This window comes from Cupressus sempervirens, chromosome 9 (assembly GCF_028749045.1).
Source record: "Cupressus sempervirens isolate cs-2001-9-10 chromosome 9, ASM2874904v1, whole genome shotgun sequence".
NCBI classification, from domain to species: domain Eukaryota; kingdom Viridiplantae; phylum Streptophyta; class Pinopsida; order Cupressales; family Cupressaceae; genus Cupressus; species Cupressus sempervirens.
This window is the reverse complement of record NC_143126.1, coordinates 683,061,548-683,088,667: the sequence shown is the minus strand read 5'-3', so window position 1 is coordinate 683,088,667 and position 27,120 is coordinate 683,061,548. Positions and strand designations below refer to the sequence as shown.

At 36.6% G+C, this 27,120-nt stretch overlaps 1 protein-coding gene across 1 annotated transcript; it reads left to right on the top strand.

Annotated features, from left to right (window-relative positions):
• Positions 1 to 1,232: 1,232 nt before the first annotated feature.
• On the top strand, positions 1,233 to 26,556 carry NEF1 (no exine formation 1). The gene is made up of 4 exons (XM_089801648.1): positions 1,233 to 2,703; positions 4,255 to 4,826; positions 5,113 to 5,332; positions 24,953 to 26,556. The coding sequence occupies exons 1-4, from the start codon at positions 1,483 to 1,485 to the stop codon at positions 26,261 to 26,263; spliced, it is 3,324 nt and encodes a 1,107-aa protein (XP_089657774.1). The 5' UTR covers positions 1,233 to 1,482; the 3' UTR covers positions 26,264 to 26,556.
• Positions 26,557 to 27,120: the final 564 nt, after the last annotated feature.

Genomic DNA, 27,120 nt, shown 5'->3' with positions numbered 1-27,120 from the left:
CCTCGACCTTGACCAAAGTTGTCCTCGAACTTGTGCTATATAAACACATAATCAAATCAATTAAAAACACAACAATAAGGGGGAATAACATCCTTCTTTCACTTTAAACACACTCAAAGTCCTTTCACTTTCCCTAATGTGCCATATAAAATTAGGGTAACCAATAATACACCTTAACTTCTAATCTCACATATTAAATGCTTCCTAATTTTTTTGTTACACTGGGACTTTGTGCTTTTTCCTTTTTGAGGTCCAATACAGTCTTGAATCCATGGCTAAAAAGCAAGAAGAGAGGGATGCACAAACATAGGGCCATTTTTGAGAACACCTTCCACATGTGAAGGGTTCTCAAAACTAAAAAGAAAAAAATCCTTTGATTAGGATTTAAACACCATCACGCCAACCCCATGAGGGAGTCAAGCCTTTGCATCCCAATTCTTCAACATAGTCATAAGGGACACAACCTACAAAATATCTAATCAAAGTAAAAATTTCAAGTCATTCACAAGCTCTGTCAAAATCTTGCAAATGCAAAACAACACCAGACTTAATGAAGACCATTCCTCATGAAATACCTTGGGTACAAATTTCTAGAGTCTTTTACTTGAAGGAGCCATGATCACCAAGAGCAACGCTTCAACACTAACAACAACTTTTGTGTCAAAATTGACCGCGACCATTAAAAATCTAAGAAACTTCCATAGTTAATACAATATGACATGATTAACAAGAAAACACAATACAAAAACCCTAAAAGAAACCTTAGAACTATGGGTGCAAAAGGGAAGTTCATAGCTCTCGTTCCATAAATTCATGATTCTAATCATAATTTTTTTAACTACAATAAAAACCACCCAAGAATGCCATTTGTAAAAAAAAAAAAAAAAAAAAGTGTTTTATAGTATTTGTGACTCAAAAAGGAAAGGAAAGGAGCTTTTATAATCCACAACATGTCCTCTTTTTCGGGAGGTATCTAATTGCACCACAAATGAGGCGTACATACCCTACCCTTGGTGAGATTTGAACTTTGTGACTTTTCTTTCAAGACTACAAGTTCTCCACCACTAGGCCAATTTAGAATTTAAAAAGTTAATTTAACTCGAAATAAATTTTTAAAAGTTTGGTATAGATAATATCGTCATTTTTGTCAGTAACATTTTTTCAACACTATTTTATTCAACGTCGATGTTCCGAAACGTATTTTATCCATGAAGATCAGTGTATTTGAAGGCAATACATTATTTTGTCTCCACTAAGATACTGGGCGAAGCGGCAACTGACAAGGTTTCCTTCATAACCAAACGGATTAAATAATTACATAAAACACTAAAGGGCAGTATGAAATTTGCTGAATACAACAAAGAAGGAATGAAAAACCGGAGAGTGAGTTACAGAAACAGCAGCGGGAGAACTATGGATATCTATCTCTGAAATAATTCTATGAAAATCTTTCTGATTTTGAAATAATTACTAGTTTTCAAAATGATGGAAGACGATCCCTATTCTGCAGCCTCGCTGCGAGCTGCACCACGCATAGCAACAATGGGAACCCCAGATTTTCAAACCATGGATCACAATTCCCACCGCAGTCCTTCGCTGCCTTCGCCGCTGAATCGCTCGGAGAAATCTCGATCTGGTGAATCTCGCTTCTCTTCTTCGGCCTCCTTTGAATACAACGCACGAATCGCCATAGCCCTTGTTCCCTGCGCGCTTTTGCTGGTCGAAATGGGCGGTTTTCCGGTGATGGCAACGCTTACAGTCGGTATAATGATATCATACATTCTGGACGCCATCCAGCTAAAACAAGGTGCATTCTTCGGCATCTGGTCGACCCTGATAATTTCTCAGTTCGCGTTCTTAGCAGGGGGTTCGCTTTTGTCCGGACTAAATTCATGGCCGTTGTACGTGATTGGCGTGCTGGTGTGCTTTGAGGCAAATTTTCTGATCGGAGTTTGGGCGTCTTTACAGTTCCGATGGCTCCAGCTGGAGAATCCGTCAATAGTTATGGCCCTAGAGAGGATTTTGTTCGCTTGTGTTCCATTTACTGCGTCGGTGATCTGGACATGGGGCGCCGTGGCGGCTGTCGGAATGGACCACGCAGCTTATTACCTCATGGTGATACTTTCAGTCTTTTACTGGTTGTATTCCATGCCGAGACAGTCATCTTTTAGAACAAAAACTGAAAAGCGGTATGGCGGTCAAATTGTAGAGGAAACCCTAATTCTAGGTGCCCTGGAAGGTACACTTCATACGTTAGGTTTGCTATTTTTACCGCTTTTATTTTACATTGGATCTCATCACTCTGTGATATTCAGTTCAATGGCCAATGTCTGCGACCTTTTTCTGTTGTTTTTTCTGCCTTTTCTGTTCCAATTGTATGCCTCGAATTTTGGAGCATTGTGGTGGATTTCGAAGGATCCTGCGCAGTTGCAGCAAATTAGAATTGTGAATGGAGCCATTGCACTGGTGGTGGTGACAGTGTGTTTAGAAATCAGAGTTGTGTTTTACTCTTTTGGGCGGTATCTACATGTAGCGCCTCCTTGGAATTATGTCCTTGTGACAATTACCATGTTGGGAGGAGCCTCAGCTGCCGGAGCTTATGGCGTTGGTTTGGTTAGCAGTTCGGCTGGTTCGGTGGTGTTTACTGGCATGTCAATTTTGGTGTCTGTCACAGGGTCTATTGTTGTTGGCGTTCCTCTCAAGGTAGGGATTAGCTTCCTTTTATGTTTATTGTTGATTTTTCAAATGTTAAAAAATTGTAGTCTCCTCCTTGCAGTTCTTTGATTAATTTTGATTGTATACGCATGGTTGGGAAATATTCTTCTATATAGGATATTTGTAGTCTTTTGAACCTGTCAGACAAATTCAAATTTAGAAAGAAGAAGAGACAATTAAACCCATAAGAAATTCACGAGTTGGAAGAATAAAAAATGTGTTTCGAAAACAGCTAGTATCTGAACGACTTTTATATCATCAAGATGCTGAATGTATTATAACTATAAACAGCTTCGCTATGGTCTTAATTCTCGTTCAAGTCAATAACTTATCTCTCCTTTATAAACCAAATCCAGCTTGTTCTAAAAGCAATCTTAAGTTTTAACAGTAACTTATGTTTCTTTTGTAAAAAATCTCGTGATGTGGAACTGTAATTTCAGGAGAGTAGTTATGTCATTTTTTGTAGCTCACTATTCTACCAATTTATTTATTTTTATTATGAAATTATAGCTATAATCATTTTGTGATATAATACATGGTTCACTCTGAGTACTTGCAATTTTTTTTGCTCCGCGATGCTCACAATGTTTATTCATTGAGACACACACAAAAAACTTGCAAAGCTTTTCCTCTTGAAGCACAGCATCAGCAATATGTCAAAATAGGAGGAAAAAATGTGGTTTGAACACTCCAATTTTTTTTGTTTTTCCAGCTTCATAACATTGCTTTTTGCTTTTCAAACAAAATGAAAACTGTGTGTGCCAGGCTCCTGCGAGGGGCACTTCCCTCAGATATCCCCATGAGAGGCGCTATCCCTCAACCCTATTGGGGGCACTGATATAAGAGTCCTGTGAGGAGCGCTGCCTCTCAACCCTAATGGGGTTTTTGGTCTTAGAGCCCCACCAAACTCATTTATACATTTTGTTGTATTTTGCATAATATTATGTTTTAAAAAATTTCTTTTTGAAGTTGCTTGAATTTTGTCAAGTTTATGCAATGTTTTTGCTGAGTACTCTCCAAAGCGTTTTTTTTGGCTTGCTTAATACTCTCTGTGTCCAAGTTTCTGAACTATGCTTCCAAGTAATGAATATATGTGCGCATGTGTGCACACACATATATTCAATCCAGCTGTATCTGTATCAGACGGCCTTAAAAAATAGCCAATTATATATCTGCATCAGTGTCATTGCAACTCTGCAATCAAACTGATAATGTGTGTGCATTTTGCATCCAGCTATGAGCTGTATCCAAAGTAGAGAAGATTAAAATGCAGCTATTCTATACACTCTGCAATGGCACTAATAATTCTGATTATATTCATTAGATTTTTTAAGGGCTCAGAAAACATAATTTTTTGTGCTTGGCTTTTGGTAAAAAAGGATTTGTTTGCCTTTTATAATCATTATTGAAATCTCTGTATGGAAATGAGTTTTTTTTTTCCTTTTGATTCTTGTTAATGACATGATGCACATATTCATTTACATGTGCTGCTAGGTTTTTATCTGACATCATGATTTGCATCCTTTGCTTTTTGTGCAGTTCTTGCCAGCACCAATTGTAGCTGGTTTCTACATATCGCAATTCTTCACAAAGAAGAGCCTTTCATCTTATTTCATCTTTGTTATATCAGCCAGTTTGCCAATTGCATGGTTTGTTGTGCACAACTACTGGAACCTTAATATTTGGTTAGCTGGTATGGCACTAAAATCATTTTGCAAGTACATAATTGTTAGTACTGTGCTGGCCATGGTGATTCCAGGGCTTGCTCTTCTTCCTTCAAAGGTTCATATTGTGACGGAAATCGGACTCATAAGCCATGCATTAATGATTTGCTACATTGAGAATAAGCTGTATACTTATTCAAGCATTTATTACTTTGGCATTGATGATGATGTTATGTATCCCAGCTACATGGTTATCGCGACAACTGTTTTAGGTTTGGCTTTGGTGAGACGCTTGGCTCTGGACAATAGAATTGGGCCCAAGGCAGTGTGGATATTGACATGCCTCTATGCTGCCAAGCTGTCAATGCTTTTTCTTTCGTTTAAAAGTGTTCTTTGGGTTGCTATTCTGTTGCTATTGGCCATCTCTCCTCCATTGCTTCTTTACAAGTAGGTCCTCCAATTCCATCTTGTTTGTATTGCTTTATGAGTTTACTAGTTTTTATTATAATTGTCAAACCAAATAAGACTATGGAGGCTCTTTGAATTGAGAAAGTTGTGTTATAGAACCATTTATGTGAACATGGCAGCACAAGGTATCTCTTTGAAACCTTGTATTTATTTTTTACTCTTTTTTGTGCTGTATTATACAAGGGAAAGACAGCAGCACAAGCTTTTATTCTATGAAATTTTGTGTTTATATTTAAATTTTGATTTTGTGTACTCCATGCTGCAGAGAAAAGGGAAAGGCAGGTTCAAAAATGAAACCATGGCAAGCTTTTTCACATGCTGCTGTTATAACTTTGTCCGTCTGGTACTGTCGAAACACGATCTTTGAAGTTCTTCAGTGGTGGAATGGAAGGCCACCATCTGATGGGCTTGTGCTGGGGTTTATTATTCTTTTATCAGGACTGGGATGCTTTCCAATTGTCTCACAGCATTTTTCGCACATTCTGGTATGATATCTTTTGAATTTGTGAATGTTAATTTTCTTGTAAGTGTTACTGTACAGTTGAAGTGAAGCATGATATATTTGTTAAATTATTCTCAGTGCATGAGCAGACACTTCTCTCAGGATTGAAAATGTTCATACTTAACCTTACACAACAAACAAGTATTATTTGCAAAAGTCTTCAGAAATATACTCGATTCCATATAGTCTTCCATTAAATAATTTTCCATGCAGATGTCATTGCATTACACACCTTTTGCTTTTCAGGCTTCATCACTGAATCTAGAAAGAATGTGATTCATATGCTATGTGCATCCCACTTTCCTTGTGCTATAGTAAAATGTACAGACTACAATTTACAAATTGTAAGGCTGGTACAACTTATATGATTTTGTTCAATTCGGCTGTGAAGCCACCCAAGATCAAAAGGACGGAAGAAAAGCAGTACTAAATCCAGACATGAACAAAACTCAGCACTCTCTTAGAATTGATCTAGAAACCATGAACTAGTGAACCTAGCATAGGAAGATGCAGGGCCGTTTATATAGAAAAACAAGGGCAAAGAAATCAAAGAGGAATATTAACTCCCAGCTGCCCAAAATAAGTGGAAGTTTTACCTACTTGGTAGCCAAATACATGGCCATGCCAATTCAGGTAAGGACAAACAAATGGTTATATGAGGTGGCAAATAAGTCCAAAAGAGGTTGTGACCTTCAACAAGCCAAAGATGGGTGTGAGTGAGACAGTTAATTGAAGGATTATGCCATGTGTCCCCATCTTAACCATTCAAATATAACCTAAGCAAGCTTAATAATGTGTGTAGGAAAATAATTAATTCCATAGAAACATGGGGACGCGCCCCCCCCCCCCCCCCCCCCTTTCACCCAACGCACCAGGGACCTGGACGCACCGTGGGCTTGGGGACTCTGTTGCCCCATCCCCCTCGGCACCACTAGATTCCACCACCTCTACCGAGGATGAGGGGATGTCCCGGTGTTAACTATTTGCTGATTTGACTATTTATGTTCAATGTTCAATGTTTTAATTCAATGCAATGTTAAAGTATTTACCCTTTTACATGTTTATATCTTATATTGCAATACATCTTTTCATCACTAGCATTTGCGTACCATATGTATAGTATATACAACCCCCACGGTCCCCCACCGCCGCCCCCCCGCTGTTCCTCTGCTGTCCCCAAATTAAGGCCCGTCTGTACCCCCGTCTCGAAGACTTGTACCCCATTCCCTCGTCTCCCTGTCCCTAGGGCAGTGTAACTATGATTAATTTCCTACCATAAGGAAAATAAACAGATTTGAGTAGAAACTGTGTTTGAAGAGTTCACATATTGCATATGATTTGAATTATAAGATAGAAGCAGCTTGTTGCTTGTGGGCTTTACTCCTTTCTAGGAGTGTATCCATTAAGTATTCTCATTTTTGTTGCATTTCCCATGATGTTGCCTCCTTTCCTAACTGATAAGGCCATGGTCATGATCTGACGATTGTTTGTTATTGTGCAGTACTTACATTCTTTAAAATTGTGCACCAAAAATAAGAGTCAACAACTAGACCTCAATACCTGAAAACCAGAGTTAAAAAATTCGTCTCCACAAAAGTTGTCAGCCCAAAATATTGACGCAAACTGAGGACCTGACAAAATCTCAGTGAAGAAAAAGGTATACTTAAATAAACAAAATATAACACATGTACAATGAGCATTGTAGCATTGTTCCAGATGGAGACTGACTTGGTGAACCAAAACTATGGAAGGAATTTTACTGCCCAGGATTTGATTGGGAGACTAAAAACTGTTGAACGTTTATAGAAATGGAGAGAGATACTGTTTTTGTTATTTAAATCCAAATAGAGTGAAGGACTATGCTTTCCTTTATGGTGCAGCTCAATATAAGTTTTATGTTTCTCTCTTTAAAACAAGAACAAGAAACATGAAACAAAATGATGCAAGATTGCCAAGAACCTCAGATGCTCCTGCATTAGACACCTGGAGTTATTAAGAAACTGATGTCCACATCAGTATCCATGTCCAACCTGATTGAAACCAGAACGATCAAACTCAGATTGAGAAATCCAAGAGCTGTCTTCAACCGGTTTGTCCTTCCATTGAACTAGCTACTCCAAATAATCTTTTCCTGTGGTGCTCTTTTCAATTCTGCTATGCAAAATTCTCTCAACCTCATCCATCTGCTTCTTAATAATCTTGTTCCATAATTGAATCATCAATAGGGTCATGGTACTCATATAAATCAGAAATTTTGATTATTGGTGAAATATCCATATCATCAGGCAACTCAATTTCTAAAGCATTACCATTGTCGAATTTCCTCATAATCCTATGCGGTCCAAATTTCATCATCTTCAACTTGCTATATGTTCCAATTGGAAACCTGCTCTTCCTCAAATGAATCATAACCTCATTAGCCACTGCAAACTCCTTATGTCTCCTATTTCTATGAACTCTATCCTTGTATCTTTGATTACTATGTTCCAAGTTAAATTTCACTTCATCATGCAAAGTTTTCATGAAATATACATAAACCTCTGCTTCAACACTTGTCTTCTTCTCTTGACTAATATCCCGTTAACTTTGTAATCCCTATAGGATGCGTGCCAATAATAATCTCAAAAGGTGTCTCACCTATACTCATGTTCACAGAATTATATAGGCAAACTTTGCTTGAGCCAAAACTAAATCCCAATTATCTAGTTTGTCTCCAACTAGGCATCTCAACAAATTACCCAAACATTTGTTCACAACCTCTATTTGTTCATCGGTTTGTGGATGAAATGTAGAACTAACTTCAAATCAGTATTCTTTTGCTTCCAAAGGGTATTCCAGAAATAGCCAACAAATTTACAGTTTCTGTCTGAAACAATACTCTTCGGTAACCCATGTACCTTGAAGAATAAGTCAGCTATATGCATTGCATCTAATGTTGCCGTACAAGGTACAAAATGAGCCATCTTGGAAAATCTATTAACAATAACAAAAATAGGATCATTACCAAAGAACAAAATCCATGCTAATATCTTCCCAAGGTCTGCAAGGGACATGTAATGGTTTGTACAATCCCACATTCTGTCTGACTCCTTAAGCAATCTGACAAACTCTGCAACTCTTGACAAATTTCTGAACATCCTTATGAATTTGAAACCAAAAGTACTTCTCACTAACTAAACTCACAGTCTTATCAATACCAAAGTGTCCATCAAGTCCTCCACTATGCCTTTCCTTGATTATATTCTCCCTCATTGAACTTCTAGGTATGCACAACTGAGTATACTTGAACAACATATTTTTCTTGAATGAAATAATCAACCCGCTTACCTTGATTAATGGTCATTGTTTCTTACAAGCATTCCAAGGTTTTGCAATATCATGATCAGTTTCATACAAGGTCTACAAATCATCAAACCCAAGGAATTCAACCCTCATTTTGGTCAACAATTTCGTTCTCCTACTCAATGCATTAGCAACTCTGTTAGATATCCACTCCTATGTTTCAACACAAAAGTGAAACTTTGCAAATACTCAACCCACTTTGTGTGCCTCTGATTCAACTTATTATGACTATCCAAATACTATAAAGCTTTATGATCAATATACAACACATATTCCTTAGGCATCAAATAATGTCTCCATTTCTTCAAAGCTTGAACAATAGCATAACATTCTTTATCATAAACTAAATACCATTTTTTAGCATTATTCAACTTTTCACTGTAGAAAGCAATGGTTCTACCTTGCTGACTTAATATTGCTCCAATTACATTGCCATTTGCATCACAATCAACTTGAAATACGTTAGTGAAATCAGGTAGAACTAACATAGATAATTCAACTACCTTTTGCTTCAATGCCTCAAAACTCCAGTCAACTCCAAGTGCCCACTTGAATTGCTTCTTATCCCCTCTCATTGTCTTTGTCATAGCATTGCAAACCGAACTGAAATTCTTGTTGAACTTTCGGAAGAAACTAGCCAATCGGTGGAAAGTTCTAACTTCTTCAACACATTTTAGTTGTAGGCCACTTCAGGATTACTTTAACTTTTTCAGGATCCATCTTCAACCATTAGCTGAAATTATGATTGGAGATCTGCCACCCTAAAACCAAAACACTAGGTTTGACACATGATCCCAATCAAATCACCTCTACATAAAACTTAGCTTTGATACCAGTTGACACAACTAGAGGATGAAGAATACCCAAAAGAGATGTCCAACCAAGCAGCAGGAGTAAACACAGGAAAGCTATATGACAATGGAGGAATGAAACAACAAAACTTAATTGATTAGATGCGGATCAAATGAAGATTTGCTTATGACATATCGGGCAACAAGGCCTACCCGGTTGCAGCCTTGCAACAGATAAAAATCCAATGTGCAATCACAATGCACATGAGAACTTAACCACTAGATCTTCCTATTATGCCCCTTATGCTTGTTACATCACATGTATTACCTAAATAGTCACCACGACACACAGGTTTGCCCAGGAGATTTACACTTCCCAATAATTGAAGAAACATATTACCAAAAATAAGACAGATGCCAAGATAGGATCGGCGGTCGAGCAAATAAGCATATAAGATTGTGCTATCCATGATGTAGGTTCACACATGTTCCGAGAATCATCATGAACATAAAAGAATCACACATTGCTCCACGAAAATCCATTGATTGGTCAAGTGCCAATGAAGAACACAGTTTCTGAGAACAAAACAAAGAGTGCTCATCGAATACGGATCCAAATGATGCACAATCATGGGAGAACGATTGAAAACATGTCTTCATTAAGCCATCAGGACTGCACAAGCTGGAATGCACAATCAAAGAACCGTACACACAATCAACAAGATAGGTGAACAAGAACAGGAAACAGGAATAAAATGATGCAAGATTGCCAAGAGCCTCAGATGCTCTTGCATCAATAATATCCTAGCCATAGTCATATAAGGTTCACCGAAAAAATGAAAAAGGTCTTGTTGTCTTGATTCTTGTCACGCCTTTATTAAAATTTGTTCATGTGTTGAGGTGGAAATTTCTAAGGTTTTGAAGACATTATCGATTCTTGACTAGGTTCCCAAAACCCCATTGAACCTTGACAAACTACTTTATAGAAAGCCATAAAAAAGTCACCCTTCTTTATTGGACTGTTGCTTCTCAAAAGTTGTAGGTTCATACTTTTCTATTCCCTTTAGTGCTCACTAACACAGCCAAAAGCATCAAACAAAAGAACTTCAAATTTCAAAGGATTAAAGCAGCCAAAAGCAAGTAATTTTAACAAGACTTTGTGAGAGAATTCAGAGAGCACGGTGAGCAGAATTGTGGGTGATGAGAATTGGTGATCACACGGAGTCAAAGGTGCAAACATTGTGTTTCAGCTAAAAAAAGCAAGCTGCTGTTTCTCCCAGTCAACTGATTGCAGTATAGCATTTGAAAGAAAGGTTTGGGGTCGCTTCCACAGCGAAAAACGTTTTTATTCCTCGTTGAAAGTTGAAACCTTGTCAAAATTTCTCCAGAATTCAAATTCATCCTGTTTAAAGCAAAATCATCCACTGTGAAATATAAGTATTTATAATTTTGAACACTTCTCTGGTCTAACCTGTACCATGCTTGAGATTGCCAACACTCAGCTAGAGCAGGTAAACCTGAATGGCTCAATTATCCAAAGAACATAGTAGTCAGATATGCCTCTGCCCCTCTCCAGGTACATGTATCCCCATATAAATGGTAGATACAAATATGATACAACATGGATACACGTTTGATACTGTATTTGTGCATCCCCAAAAATCCTTGATTTTCCATTTGTATGAGATATCATGTGATTTGAGGCTTTTTGAAATTTGATATTATTTTAACTTATTTATAAAAACTTCAATCGTGAATTATATTTATTTATTTTTGTAGGAAGAGAACCTGCACCAATTGAGGAAGACAATATTTTTCTGTTTTGATAAACCATTTTTTTGGGTTATAACTTATTTTCCAATGCAACTCTGCTATATTATTTTAAATTGTTGATACAACCTATAGTATTTATGCAGAAACTATGTGTCTTAAAGGTACTAAAAATCTTCTCTAAATGGTGTTAAATATATGTGAATGTGTTTTTTATGAATGTCGTATCCTTCCATATCCATAGTGGGGGTTTTCAAAATTGGTTGTCTGTATTTCATACTGTATCCATATCTGCATCCATTACTGTGTCCATGCAGCTTTGCAAAGAATGACTGAGAGCAGGCTGTTACAAGCAGCTGGTTTTCTTGTGGCAGTTTAATGTACGGACTTGGTTTTTGATACATTAAAGATCTGGAGATCCAGGTAATTAGAATCAGCAATAATAATCTGCTCATTGCCATCAATAGGGACACCATTAGTGGGTGCTTCAGCCTGCCAGAGAGAGGTTTACACAGTTTTCAATACCTTATTGTCTCACCAGACATTTTAGTGAGAAAAAAGGGGCAATGTAGAAACATAACTGGCCAAAAGTAGTTTTCCATTTCCAAGAAGGGTTAGTTACAATTACCCAATAGGTTATGTAGATCTCATTTTGCAAAAAAGATGTCAGACATGACTGTTCTCTTACACAAGCTATAAGGTAATGAAAATACACATGATTTTGAAGACTGGATGTATTTCTTCATTCAGATAATTATTATTGGGGAGCACTTTTTAGATTGAGCATTATTTATTAATGAACAATTACATTCAATAATAGTTAGCTTTCCACCAAAGAAATTCTTCTACACGTCTTCTTCATATCTACTCTATGCACTGCCTTGCACCAATCAATGGGCATGTCTACACACTGTAGCAATGTATGATGGCTCAATTCAACACTATGATTATTACACTTGAGAGAACAGCTAATGAAAGTTTCGAAGAGTGAATGATGCATTAATAATGAAGCTAGTAAGAGAAATTCAAGGAGATATTGGTTGAGGATTTCTTCAGGGGCTATAATCTGATAAAAGTATTAAAAACACAGAGTAGCCACTATTTTCAATTCCAAAGCAGGGTAAATTTTAAGAAACCCTCCTTTAGAAATGGACATAAATTATTGGCAAATCTTTTATTATTTGGAAAAACCAAATTATTTTTATCGGCAAATCTCTCAATTTTTTAAAATTTTAAATATTATTTCCATTGGCGATTATTTTGGAATCATAATTTTTGAGTAGAAAATATTGGCGAATCTCAATAATAATAGGAAGTTTGCTAATTGTCATGGAATATTAAAAATCAAAATTGACCATGTTTTATCTCATGGAAATTATGAGGACAATTACATTATATTTTAAATCAATAGTGAAAACTAAATATTGGTAATATATTCCTAAAATAACTAATAATTATGATAATTATTGACGAATTAATTTTAATTTCTTCAATAATATATAATATTTATGTGAATCAAATTTAATCATGTATCAAATATTGTGGCGAATCTTTGAGTTTAAATTTTTTAATAAAATAAATTATTGAGCGATTTAAAATATTTTAGAACTAAATTTAATAAAAATTTGGCGATTTAGGTTGCATTAAATCTTAAATTATTAGCCAAATTATTAGTAATTTTTAAAAAAAAATTCACAAAAATACGAATATTAACCACTAAAAAACACCCTATTCCAAAGTTTCATGTACATTACTATAGGAGGTTTTGATGGTTTACTGGACAAGTTGCCCAAGTATGCAGAGGACAAGTTTGTTCTTATAGAAATCTGTAGATAAGCAGTTGAAGTTATTAAGAGGTGTCCTGCAGGAAGAAAGCATGTATTTAGTTCCCTATAGGCTTTGGCTATTATTCTGCAAATCCAAATGTGATGCACTTGACACTGAGAGAGATTTGATAAAGAATTTAATGAAATATTGTGAAATGAGGTTCCCTTTTGACAATAAAGTCTTTGTTAAGGACAATTTGCAATTTGGCTCAACCTTCCATCATATTCCAGTTCCACAACTGGAAGACTATTGGGCAAATTGTGTTGATGAGGACGAGACTAATTCAAATTGTTACTTTCAGACTTGATTGGGATATATTTGGAGTAGACGATGATGAATTTGACTTAGTAGACCTAATTTTCATCAACCATGTCTAGTTGCAACTAATAATGCCCATAGATTGGAGCAAAGTAACGAGAATCGGAATTGGCAAGGCTGAATCAAATTGTGATTGGCCATGAACCTTTATCGAATTGGCCATGAATCGACAAATTTTAAAAAAACCATTGAAATTTAGAGATTTTAACAATTTAAAACTTATTTCATGCACTGTTCATTGAATATAACTTGAACACACTATAACATCATTAAATAGAAACTAACATACATTAATATGGAACATAAATGATAAATCCATCACATACGTAACTACGTTACACATAAAATATAAATTGTAGTTGAAGTAAATAGAAATCATAGGATCATAATGAGTCAAATCATAGAATGTATGTAAGATGAAGATCCATAAAATATCAAATCATAAATGTATGTAAGATGAAGATCCATGAAACATATGTCTATCAATATCTGTAGACAAAATGAAAAGACAAGGCTGTAGCTCAAGCCTCATCATCATCCTCAAGCTCGACCGATTTTTCGCGATTCAGAAAGGTGATTGTTTGCATGAATCACATGAATCAGCGATTCATGCGATGAAATCGCCGATCTAGTTCATCGGTTCAAAAAACACAGATAACCGTGAATTGAATTGCCAAATCGACGATTTAGGTAATTGGATCATCAAAGAGACATAAGACATTGGAGTGAGAACTGCTTAAGAGAGATTGGCCAAGAAGAAAGTAGAGCAGTCAAAGGTGCAACCATAGGGATCTCAGGACACCACTGGACAGACCAACCAAGGCCAAACTCAAGCTGCCTTTACTTCAAGTATATCTCTTCAATCATGTTAAATGCATCAAATAACATGCATCAAAGAGACAAAAGACATTGGAGTTGGTACTGCTGTTGTAATGAAGAGAATTTAGGAGTGGCTGACTAAGAAGAAAGCAGAGCAGTCAAAGGTGCAACCACATGAATTTTAGGATATCGTAGGACAAAGTAACAAATGCCAAACTTAAACTACCTCTACTTAAGGTATATCTCTTCCTGCTGCTCAACAAGTGACTTCACTTGGTGGAAGTGGCGATGGTGAGAAGCCTCCGGAAAAGAGAATCCTAGAAAAGACCTGTGGAGATGTTCTTTCAAAGAATAAAGAAATAGAAAAAGAAAAGGTGGTCATCATTGTAGAAGAAATTGCAGGTAATTCATTTGAAGCTCATCCAAATGAGTCCCTTCCTCATGTTTCTTCTGAACTTCCAATAAATATCTCAGAAAGGTTTCCACCTAGGTCTGATCCTACTCTACCATCTTCCCTTAAGCATAAAGTCACTAGGACCACTCTCTTGAGCACAATTTCCAAGGCATAAGCCAATTTTGAGTAGATTTTACCCATACTCCAAGCTTTTGTGGAAAGGGACGGCAAGGAATTGCTGGATATGTTTTTGGCACAGGTACTCTTTTGGGCCAAGTTTAGGGTCGATAGGGGGCTGCTATTAAAAATATAGGGGAATTTTTATATATATACAGAGAATTTTCAAATATGTATATTATAACATTGGTAAAAGATTCATCATAATCATTTTAGAGGCTTTAATACATAGCATTAGATTTGAATTGAGATTTCACATGTGAATCAATAAGCCAATTAATAAAATATAAAAGCTCTTGTTTTGGATATATGGCATATGTATAGCTAAAATGTTCAAAGGCTCCAAATTTCAAGCATTATAAAATGTAAATACTATAACTAAATTACTAAAACTATAAACATAGAAATCCATAACAATATATAGCTGTCCATAATCAGTAGATGGTAGCTCTAAGTTACTACATCAAGTAGATTTGATGCCCTGACCTCCTCTTTTAACCGTTTTTCATTCCTAAACCAGTTGCTCCTTCTCTGAGGATGTAAAAATGAATTTCTTTTTCATCTTTTTGGTTACTTTATGCTCAAATTAGGCTGTGGTATTATTGTATGTGGTTTGGGCATCCTTGTGGGTTAGCCAACCTTTTTTTTAAATTAAAAAATACATAATTTTAAAAAATTCTCAAAAATGGCTTGGGTCATAGAGGATGGCCAGAAGTCGCCTATATCCTTGACCACTCTTAGAGCCTGTTTTGGGGATTGTTTCCAACTTTTGCAGAAAAGGGTATGGAAGGGGGGACTAGAAAATAATGTCCTTGTGTCCTGGTACCACATCGAGGACAGGAGTGGGTAAAAAAATCCAGGGAAAATGTCCCTCTGGAGCATTTTTACATCTTCTTGGTACGTATCATGAGAACGTCTCTGTTATACAATACCATGGTTAATGCTTGCTAAAATCAATTGATATTGCCCTCCTTTGTTGTTCACTGAGATGAAGCCTACAATTATAAGATATGATGAATCTTTAGGAGTTTTCAAGGGATCAGTTGGAAGAACTACCTAGTAGCGAAGAGACATGTAACATGTATTTGTACCTATGATTGGGTTGGTGATCTTAGAAGGGTAGATCTATCTTGTTGAGAAGAAGCTGGACCACATCATTGGGAAGAAGCAGAATTGCGTTGTTGAGAGGAAATGTGTTGGGGATAGATGCAAAACTATGCCATTACAAGTCTAGGGAGCTGTCCACATGGAAGGAAATTGCTAACACACTAATTTCCTACACCTGTTATCTGCTTGTAATTTGGGTATGAGCCAAATCATTTTTTGAGGCGTTTAGGAACAAATTTTAATGCTAACTTATCATAGCATGGAAGTGTTATTCTGTTGGGCTCAGTATTATATAAGCAAAGTGGAGATGGTCCTATTGGAACAAGATTCAAGTTTAACCCCATTGCGTAATTAGTTACCGTCTCTCTCACTATATGGACTGTAGTTCTTCACTTGGATAACTTTCCTAACTAGTGGTCATTCTCAGCTCTCACAAGTTGTGCTTTTATCTTTTCACATTGTTTTGGGCATTAGAGTTGAAGAACCCTCACTAAATTTGATGCAAGGGCATCCTTGGTGTAAGAGCAATCTTGCATCACCCAAAAATATTTCCTTTCAATTTCTTGAATAAGGGTTGCTATGTAGAGTTGTTTGTGGAAGCTTGCTACTTAGTAAATCAGTGCTACTTAGTAAATTAGTGACACAAGCTCAGAATGTCCTAATTTCCTAGGTGGAGGTTCATCTTGAAATATATTAGCCTACCAGTTGAGACTCACTGCCATATCATGAGTATTTGTGAAGTTATTGTGGATTTTTAGTATGAAAATTTGGTATAAGAACTTCAGGCTCAGTTTTGAAGGCCTTAGAGGCTTTAGATGGGCTCTGAAATGAAATTGAATGGAGCTTGTGAGAGTCAAGCCTTGTAGATCAAAAGCTAAGGATTTCAAAGTGGGGTTATAATAGTCAATCAAATCAATGGTTCGCAAGGTATAGTCTTTCGAAGTTGGGCCACTCGAAAATTAAAATAAATGTCATAATTGTGTTGAACAGACTCTATATGTATTTTTAGGGTTGGTTGGTCTTAAGGGTTAGGGTTTGATGTCTAGAAGCTTTCCAGGCGGTGTAAAATTGCCTATATAAGGAAGGCCCGTAGGTTGTCTAGGACAACTCTGTGGTGTTTGCAACTTTGTCTTGTAGATTATTTTAATGAAGGCGCCCATGCTGGTTTGCATATTGTAATTATGAATTCTGGGATTTCACATCTATGGCAATAATAAGAAGCCCATATTTTGTTCTCGCAAATTGTTGTTTCTCTATTTTTGTTATGTGTTTGTGGTATTAAGGGGAACACCCTTCATCAAGTGGTATTAGAGCAGAAGTTCTTGAGTATGTAAACAGATCATTGACTGTGAGACAGTTTGCACTAGGATTGTGGTTTGGGTTGAGTGTGTAGACAGATCGCTGATTGTGAGGTAGTTTGCACTAGGGTTTTAGCGAAAGCATGAAAATGCCTCCACCAAGAGAATGTGGTGGAAGAGCTGCAGGTGTTACACCTGAGGGTTTTAGAGCCCTCCAGAGACAAATGCAAACATTGGAAGAACAAATGCATAGAGGGATGAATCTTTTCACAAGAGATGAAAGTGAGGATGAAAGAGAAGAAGGAAACACTGGTCAGGAAGTAAAAGATAAAGTTCTAAACCCGAAAGAAGAAACACTTTTAGGGCCATTACCAAGATTGGAAAAAGACGTAAGTTTGATGTTCTAATAGTTTTTGGGAAATCTTAACTTGAATGAACTGATCGATTAGATCAATGAACTAGAAGAATACTTTGATTATGATGATATTGAAGATCCAGATAAGGTTAAGATTGCAAAGGCCAAACTAAAGGGTCATGTGAAGATTTGGTGACTGGAGATTCAATTGAAGTGAAATAGAAGAGGGAAGAATAAAATCAAAAGATGGGATTGGATGATAGCTAAGTTGAAGCGACAATTCATTCCTGTGGATTATGAGCTAGATCTGCTGATGAAAATGTAAGGGTTGAAGCAAGCGGGAAGATCTATTTAGAAGTATACAAAATAGTTCTATTGAGTTCTCATCAGAATAGGCCATGCACAAGTCGATAAGGAGAAAGTTGCTCGTTACCTTAATGGGTTGAGGCCAAGCTTTTAGGAGGAATAGAGTCTGGTCTGAATGAATAGTGTTGAAGAGGCATACGAGTTTGCCCTAAGAGTTGAGGAAAAATTGAACAAGAACTTTGAGAACAAGCAAAGTGGTAGAGGTTGTAGTGGAAGATCTGGCAGACGAACTTATGGAGGTCGAAATGAAGATTAGAAGAAGGATGAGGGTAGCAATAGTAGTCAAAATTAGAGAGCAAACAATTTCAATCTTTTCCTTGATCAAAATATTAGAGATCAAAGAGGAAGAGGAAGAGGAAGAGGGCACAGATTAGGAAAAGGAGGTTTTCGTGGAAAATGTTTTCACTCTAGAGAAGAAGGGCATCGGGGATTTGAAAGCCTTCAATGCCAAGGAAGGAGATAGGAGAACTAAAGTCTAGGCCAGAGTTGATGAAGATGCCAAATCATCACATTCTGAGGATGCTGAAAGAGGAGAAGTCCTAATTAATAGAAGAGTCCTGCTGAGTGGTGAGAATGAACCTGATCAAAGGAGGAGCTTGTTTTGCACAAGACGCAAATGTGAAGATAAGTGTTGTGATGTGATCATTAATGGTGAAAGCACTGACAATCTGGTGTTAGAAAAGATGGTCACAAAGTTAAATCTCAAGAGGTAGAAACACTTGCGTCCACACCATATTGCCTAGTAAAGCTCAAGATTGGAAGCTACCAGGATGACATACTATGTGATATCATACCTATGGACATATGTCATTTGTTGCTGGGTAGATTGTGGCAATTTGACAGTCATGCTATAAATGATGGTCATATGAATACCTACACACAAACAAAGGATGGAGTGAAACATAAGCTGAAGCCGTTAAAGGAGACAGATGAAAATGTATGTAGTGCTGCTAGAGTATGTTTTGTTGATGGAAATAAGTTTCTAGAGCATATGTGTTTTGCTGTAATTTGAAAGGATGGTAAAGAAGAAGTAGAAGAGATGTTTTCAGTAGATGCAAATTTGTTGGAAGAATTTTCAGATATTGTATCTGTTATTGTACCTGATGGGTTACCAACAGTGAGGAAGATCGGTCATTAGATGGACTTGATTCCAAGAGCCAGTTTGTCAAACAAAGCAATGTACATAATGACACCAACAAAAAGTGAAGAGTTAAACAAACAAGTGCATGAGTTGTTACAAAAGGGGTTGATTTGGGAAAGTCTAAGTCCATGTACTATACCAACAATGTTAGCACCAAAGAAGAATGGAGAATGGAGGACGTGTACATATTCTCGAGCTATCAACAAGATCATGATCAAGTATAGATTCCCATTGCCGAGGATGGGTGATATCATGGATTGTTTGAGTGGAGTTGTGTATTTCACAAAGATAGATTTGAAGAGTGGGTACCATTTGATTCACATAAGAGGAGATGAGTGGAAGATTGCCTTCAAGACAAGGGAAGGACTGAGTAAGTGGTTAGTCATGCCTTTTGGGCTAACCAATGCATTGAGCACTTTTATATGGCTCATGAATGAGGTACTAAAGGAGTTTGTGGGTAAGTTTTTCGTCATTTACCTAGATGATATTTTGATCTTTAGCAAGCCATTGGAGGAGCATATAATGCATATTCGTAAGGTGTTTGAGAGGTTTAGGAAAGAAAAGTTGCTAATTACTCTGAAGCAGTGTAGTTTTGTGAAGGAGTTGGTTTACCTGAGATTTGTAGTTTCATCAGAAGTTCTGAAAATGGACCTTGAGAAAGTGAAGGCTATCCTTGAATGGCCTACTCCAAGGAGTGCTACAGAGCTAAGCTCTTTCATGGACTAGCTAGTTTTTACATAGGTTTTAGCAATATTTGTGGTCCCTTGATTGAAACAATGAGAGGGGATAGGAAAGAATTAAGTGGACTGTAGGGGCAAATAAGAGTATCAATTTGTTGAAATAGAAAGTTACAAAACATGTTTTAGCACTTCCAAATTTTTATAAGGTTTTTCAAGTAGATTGTGATGCTAGTGGTACTGCATTAGGAGCTATTTTGAGCCAAGAAGGTAGACCTATTGCTTATTTTGGTGAGAAGTTGAATGATGCCAAAAGAAAATATTCTGTTTATGATCAGGTATTTTATGCTATAGTTCAGGCAATGAAGAAGTGACGACACTATCTTCTTCCTAAGGAGTTTGTTTTGTATACCGATCATCAAGCTTTGCAATAATTGAATAGTCAAGGAAAATTAAACCAAACACATTTGAAATGGGTTAGAGTTTTTATAGAGTTATACATTTGCTTTGAAACACAAGAGTGGGAAGTCTAACAAAGTGACAACTTTTGCTGACAAAATTGCAAATTGAGTTGGCAGGAGTGGCAAGTCTAACAGAGTTGCAGATACTCTTAGTAGGAGACAACTTTTGCTGACAAAATTGCAAATTGAGGTGGTTGGGTTCAAGGAACTCAAGAATTTGTATCTGGATGATTTTGATTTTGGTGAAGCTTGGAAAGCTTGTACAAAATCTATTATACTTGACAAGACGAAGTGGTTGGCTTTCATAATCCAAGATGATATGCTGTTCAAAGGAAGCCAATTGTGCATTCTAAGAAGCTTTGAGGGAAAATCTCATTAAGGAGAAGTATAGTAGAGGATTGGTTGGACATTTTGGTAGAGATAAAACCATTGCTTTGGTTGCTAAGAATTATTACTGGCCACAGTTGCAGCAAGATGTGAAGAAGTTTGTATAGAGTTGCAAAATATGTTAGACAACAAAAGGAGGGAAGCAAAATACGGGGTTGTATTAGCCATTTCCTGTACTAGAGAAGTCGTCGGAGGATGTCAGCATGGATTTTGTTCTTGGTTTACCAAGAACTCAACGAGGTCATGATTCAATTTTTCTAATGGTGGACAAGTTTTCAAAGATGGCACATTTTATTCTCTGCGAAAAGACTAGTGATGTTGTAAATGTGGTAGTGTTGTTTTTCAGAGAAGTGGTGAGACTACATGATCTGCCAAAGAGTATAGCTTCAGATTGAGATACCAAGTTTGTTGGGTATTTCTGGTGTACATTGTGGAAGAAATTTAAGACAAATTTGCAACTCGGTTCATCACATAATCCTCAGAGTGATGGACAAACATAAGTTGTGAATAGGAGTTTGGGAAACTTGTTGAGATGTTTGGTTAGAGATAAGCCAAAAGGATGGAATTTGGTTTTACCACAGGCATAATTTGCATACAATAATTCAGTCAATAGGAGTATTGGTAAATCAACATTCCAAATTGTATATGGGAGTACTCCCAGAAATGCTTCTGAATTGAGGAAGTTGGATAAAGGAGAGATAGGTAGTGCTAAATCGGAGGATTTTGTAGAGCATTTGAAGAACATCCGTGAGGAGGTGAGGTAGCACATTACAAGGATGAAGACACAGTACAAGGCTAAGGTAGATGAGAAAATGAGGTATAAGGAATTTCAAATTGGAGATGAGGTCATGGTTCATTTGAGGAAGGAGAGATTTCTAGTGGGTAAATATAATAAGCTGAAAATGAAGAAGTTTAGGCCATGCAAAATACTGAAAAGGCATGACTCTGGGAATACCTATGAAGTAGAGTTGCTTGTTGAATTGAATATTTCACCAGTATTCAACATTTCAGAGTTGATAGAATGTTACGAGGGAGGCGATGGAGATGAAGTTGTAGAAGAATAGTGGAGTATTCCATCAACTACTTCAACTACAAAGGAGATTGAAGAGATACTGTACAGTCGTGTTGTAAGGAGCACAAGGAACAAAACATATGAAGAGTACTTGGTCAAATGGAAAGGGAGGCTAGTAGAAGATCCACCATGGCTAGCAAGGGAGGAGGTTGACCATCTTGGTTTTCTTCTGAACACTTGAGACGTAACGGGGTCACTTTTCAAATTACCTTGAGTGTTTGATGCAGGAGCATCGTAGGTATAAGAGCAATCTTGCATCACCCAAAAATATTTCTTTTCAGTTTGTTGACTAAGGGTTGTCTCAGTGTTGAGTTGTTGTTTGTGGAAGCTTGCTACTTAGTAAGTCAGTCACACGAGCTCAGAGTGTGGTAATTTCAGAGGTGGAGGTTCATCTTGGATATATCAGCCTACCAGTTGAGGCTTACTACCATATCATGAGTATTTGTGAAGTTATTGCGGATTTTTGGTATGAAAATTTGGTATAAAAACTTCAGATATAGTTTTAAAGGCCTTAGAGGCTCTAGATAGGCTCTGAAACATGATCAACCAAAGTTTGTACAAGTCAAGCTATATAGATTGGAAGTTGAGGATTTCGAAATGAAGTTATAATAGTCAATTAGACCAACAATTTGCAAGTTATGGTCTCTCGAAGTTGGAACACTTGAAAATTCAAAAATAAATGTCATAATTGTATTGAGCTGGCTCTATATATGTATTTGTAGGGTTGGTCAGCCTCAAGGGTTAGGGTTTGATGTCTAGAAACTTTTCGGGCGGTGTAAAATTGCCTGTATAAGGAAGACTCTTAGCTTGTCTAGGACAACTCTGGGTGATTGTTCACAATTTTGTCTTGTAGATGATTGTAATAAAGGCACCCATGTGGGTTTGCATATTGTAATTCTGAATTCTGAAATTCTGCATTTGTGGTGATAATAAGAAGCCCATATTTTGTTCTCGCAAATTGTTGTTGTTTCTCTATTTCTGTTATGTGTTTGTGGTATCAAGGGGAGCACCCTTCATCATAATCTTATTGAGGTTATTTTCTTCCGTTCTTTTTTCTTTTGCATTTAATTATTGTGTTTTCTATTCTGTTATACATTACTGCTGTTTCAACGTATTTATTGAGTCCCTTACCCATGCGAGAGAGCAAAGAAATTTTTAAGGCACATTTCTAGTTCCCTGAGGCTCTGCTGACAAGGTATTCACCTTGTGTCTTAACTTAGGAGTTTATTTCTCATGCCACATGTTTAAGAATTACCTTAGGAATTCTCAAAATTGAATTTTTATTGATCCTTTGTGTCAATTAATGACAATGATTATTCAATCAAAGTCATCTTTAATTGTCATGTTGATGCTGTAGTGCTATTGTTGTGCTTGGGAAGATCTCAGATAATATGGCAGAATTTGTATCAGATTTCTTTGGAATATATTCTTATTTTGGTGTTGACTTGTAAACTTATTATGTGAAGACCATTAGTTTGTCATTGTATTTATCTAATGCCAATTCACATCTTCGAAACATGGCATAGTAACTTAGTGCTGGGGTACATCCTGGCCATATGGTTACTAGGCACCTGGAACTTGCGTGTGAAAAAGAACTAGAAGAAATACTTAGGCGCTTTCTTTCATTCCAATTTTATGTTTCACGCTATATCCATTGGCTAATCAGTCATCATCTGCAATTCATGAGAGCTAGTTCATTTTTTATAGGAAAAATCTACACCTGAAAGAAATTTACATATAAACCCTACTACAAACTTACTTAATTTTTTTTATTATATATTACTCAGGAATGGTGGTTTTCTCTTTTAACAATCTGCTACAGCTCATTGCAGAGGTAGGCATTGGAAGGTTTGGTCTATGCATTAGAGTAGAGTCAGTGCCAAAAATCACTTGAGACTTGAGAGTAGGGAGGGAATCACTAATGCTGTAGATGTGGAGGTTCCTCAGAGGAGTTTCAGGTGCCCAGATGTTATTTACAACTGGAGGTTGCAGCTAATAAATTGGCAAAACATATGCAGACACCTTTCTTTGCCCCTGCGTTATTCGCTACTGTAAGCATATCTTATCGGTTCTAGGACTGCATCTTATACCTCTGCTGAACGTGACTTATCTTCAAATAACCTCTAGCCCAGTTTTGACCGATTTCCTGTTTTCCAAGTCATCTTTCGAATTTCCATTACACTTTCATCTATAATGTCAATAGTCTTGTTCAAATTCATTGCCAGTTGCCAAAATGCGTGTAAAAATGACTTCCATAAGTTCTCAATTGGGAAATTGGCCACTCTGAGATCAAATGTTGTTGCTGTCATTGGCAGGCTCCAAATTCTTCTTTTATTCTTTCACATTTCATCCTCACTGTACCCTAAACATTTGTCCATACAGTTCCAACATTCAGTGGCTACTTGACTTTTATCTGCAAACTGCCAGCTTTAGAGAAGTTGTGACATCACCTAGGATATACAGATGAAATAACCATCATATCAGCACAGCTACACATACTGTATAATTTAGAAGCAGTCTATTTTCACAATGACGCGGAAGCTATGCATTTGTTCTGTGCATGGATTTAATAATTTAGAGATTAAATTTTAAATTGTATGGATGATATCTTAGTATATGTAGAGAAATGGAATAACTAGTTTTATTATAGCTCACTAGATTGTGAATCTTTTGTCATGTAGCCATCTTTTTAGGTCTTAATTATTTTACCTGGAGTGGAAATTTGTTTCTTTGAATGTGACATTGATGTTTTACTTCTAAATATCAGACATAAGATTTCCACAGTTCATGTTAGTGAGATAAAGAATGCTTCTGGATGCAATTTGTTAAGGAAGCTTTTATAATCAATATTTTGGGTCACACTCTGTGATCTCTCACCAGGAGAAGGAAGAGTAGAGGTACAGGGATTGTGAGATCTAAGAGAGAATTAAGGATAAAAGAACCAGTTTATTTTATTATATTAATTATCAAGCAAGAAAATTATAATACAAGTAACTTGTTATGTGAGGAATATGCTGTTTATGTTAAATTATTTTAGTTGTTAAGAATTCAAGGAATATGATATTTATGCTGATATTGTTTGATTTATTAGGAATTCAAGAAATATGCTGGTTATGTTTAGTCTATGAGTTATGCTATATGTTGTCCGATATCCTATATTTGATTTTGATGACATTTTATATTGAATAAATAATTATCGTAGTACTCCATTGAACTTTCAACGGGAATAACTTATACTAGTGATGCTTTGCTTGAAACATTTTTCTCAACTCTTTGATTATATGTGTTCCTTTTTCTGCAGTTAGCAAGGCGTGTGCTTCTGCTGGTGGTTGTGGTTGGTGTCTTGCTAATTTACTTGCAGCCCCCTTTGCCAGAGGCATTGACTTTTAAGTCTAGTTTTATGTATATACAAGATAATTCTGTTGATGATATTACCATATATGGTTTAGTTGAAAAGAAGGCTTCCTGGCCGTCATGGTTACTTATTGGAACAATAATGTTTTCTCTTGCTGCGGTTACTAAAATTATTCCAGTGCAATATATAGTAGAGCTCAGAATACTTTACTCTGTTGGCATTGGGATCACACTAGGCATATATATATGTGTCGAGTTCTTTATACAAGCTCCCATTCTACATGCCTTGCTTGTAGGAGCTGTTACATGCACATCCGTCTTTGTGGTCTTTACACATCTTCCTTCCTCCTCGAGTCCAAGGTTTTTACCCTGGGTATTTGCATTACTGGTTGCACTTTTACCTGTTATGTATTTGATTGAAGGCCAGCTGAGACTAACTACTGCAGAAAATGGAGAAGAGGAAAGGTTTGTAGCATTATTAGCTCTTGAGGGTGCTCGGATATCTCTGTTGGGATTGTATGCTGCAATTTTCATGCTGATAGCTTTGGAAATTAAGTTCGAATTATCATCATTGATGAGGGATAAAGTCTTGGAGAAAGGAGGATTGCCAAATGTATCAAATCAGAGTTTTGTTCCAAAGTATCGCCTTCTTCAACAACGTCGAGCATCTATGGTAGCTTCCTTCACAGTAAAGAAGCTAGCAGCAGAAGGGGCATGGATGCCGGCAGTTGGCAATGTTGCTGCAGGACTCTGTTTCTTATTATGTCTAATACTGAATGTACATTTATCTGGTGGCTCAAATCGGGCAATATTTATTCTGGCACCAATTTTGCTGCTGCTCAATCAGGATTCAAATTTTATTACTGGCTTTGGGGACAGACAAAGGTACTTCCCTCTTACTGCAGTTATATCTCTATATTTAGTAGCATCTAGCATATACAAACTATGGGATGAAGTTTGGCATGGATATGCTGGTTGGGGACTTGAGACTGGAGGCCCAGGTTGGTTCTTTGTTGTGAAAAACACAGCCTTGTTGATGCTAACTTTACCTAATCACATACTTTTCAATCGCTTCATGTGGGACTATGCAAGACAATCAGATTTAATATTATTATTGATCATGCCTCTCAATTTGCCTTCAGTTGTAATGACTGATATAATCGCTATTAAAATTTTGGCATTGTTAGGCATTATGTATGCTTTAATCCAGTATTTGGTGTCAAGGCACATTAGAATCAAGGGAATGAGGTTTATTTGAGTGAGAGAAAAGGATTGTTCTGGGAAATTTTTGAACTCGGCTCCTTTTGAATTGTATATCATTTATTGCATGGTAGCCCCTTTTCTGTGGGCTGAATAATTTTCATTTTCGCAAAACAGGTGTAACTTGGTGCCAATTGAATATTTATTGCTGGCATACGTTAGCTGATTTCAGATAGTTTAGAAGTATGAATCAATGTTTCATTGCAGCTAAAGCTGCCATAATTGCATATAAATCACATTTTGGATGATATGTAAAACTTTATATAAAATCACTCAGTTTTTGATCTTTGACTTGGGTGTAAATATGCATGCTAGATTGTCATATCAGTGTGCTTGACATTTTTTTCCTCAGAATTAGGAGCTCACAAATTATATGTATTGTAATTTTGTTACTTTGTTGGGATATCTAGTAATAGATTGTGGTTACATCTCAACACTAGGTAACCAAACTGAATAAAAAACTTTGCCCTTTCCATCGTTTCTGTATTTGAAACAATCATTGCTGTGGCACATTGAGGAGGTCAACCATCAGGTATACAAGTGTTCATTCACAGATTTTTTCCTAGTTATGTCTATTTTTCTATGCTCCATGGCATTTCAGGGATGGCGATGGCAGGGGATAATAGGAATCATGTCTGGGATGGCTGCACACACCTGTTTATATTGTTTGTGTGCATACACATACATTTATATTGTATGCATGTATTCATCCATATATGTGTGTTTGTTCTGTGTTCTTTGCACAGACAAACACATCTGTCTGTGTGGTTATGAAAATTGATGTTCATTGATTTAATTATATCAAGTTTAATAATTTTATTATAATTTGAAATAAATAATTAGAAAGGTCTGAAC

Coding starts and splice junctions, on each gene's coding strand:
- NEF1 (XM_089801648.1), top strand. CDS start 1,483: ATGATGGAAGACGATCCCTATTCTGCAGCCTCGCTGCGAGCTGCACCA. Junction 4,827..5,112: donor CCTCCATTGCTTCTTTACAA/GTAGGTCCTCCA, acceptor TCCATGCTGCAG/AGAAAAGGGAAAGGCAGGTT. Junction 5,333..24,952: donor AGCATTTTTCGCACATTCTG/GTATGATATCTT, acceptor CTTTTTCTGCAG/TTAGCAAGGCGTGTGCTTCT.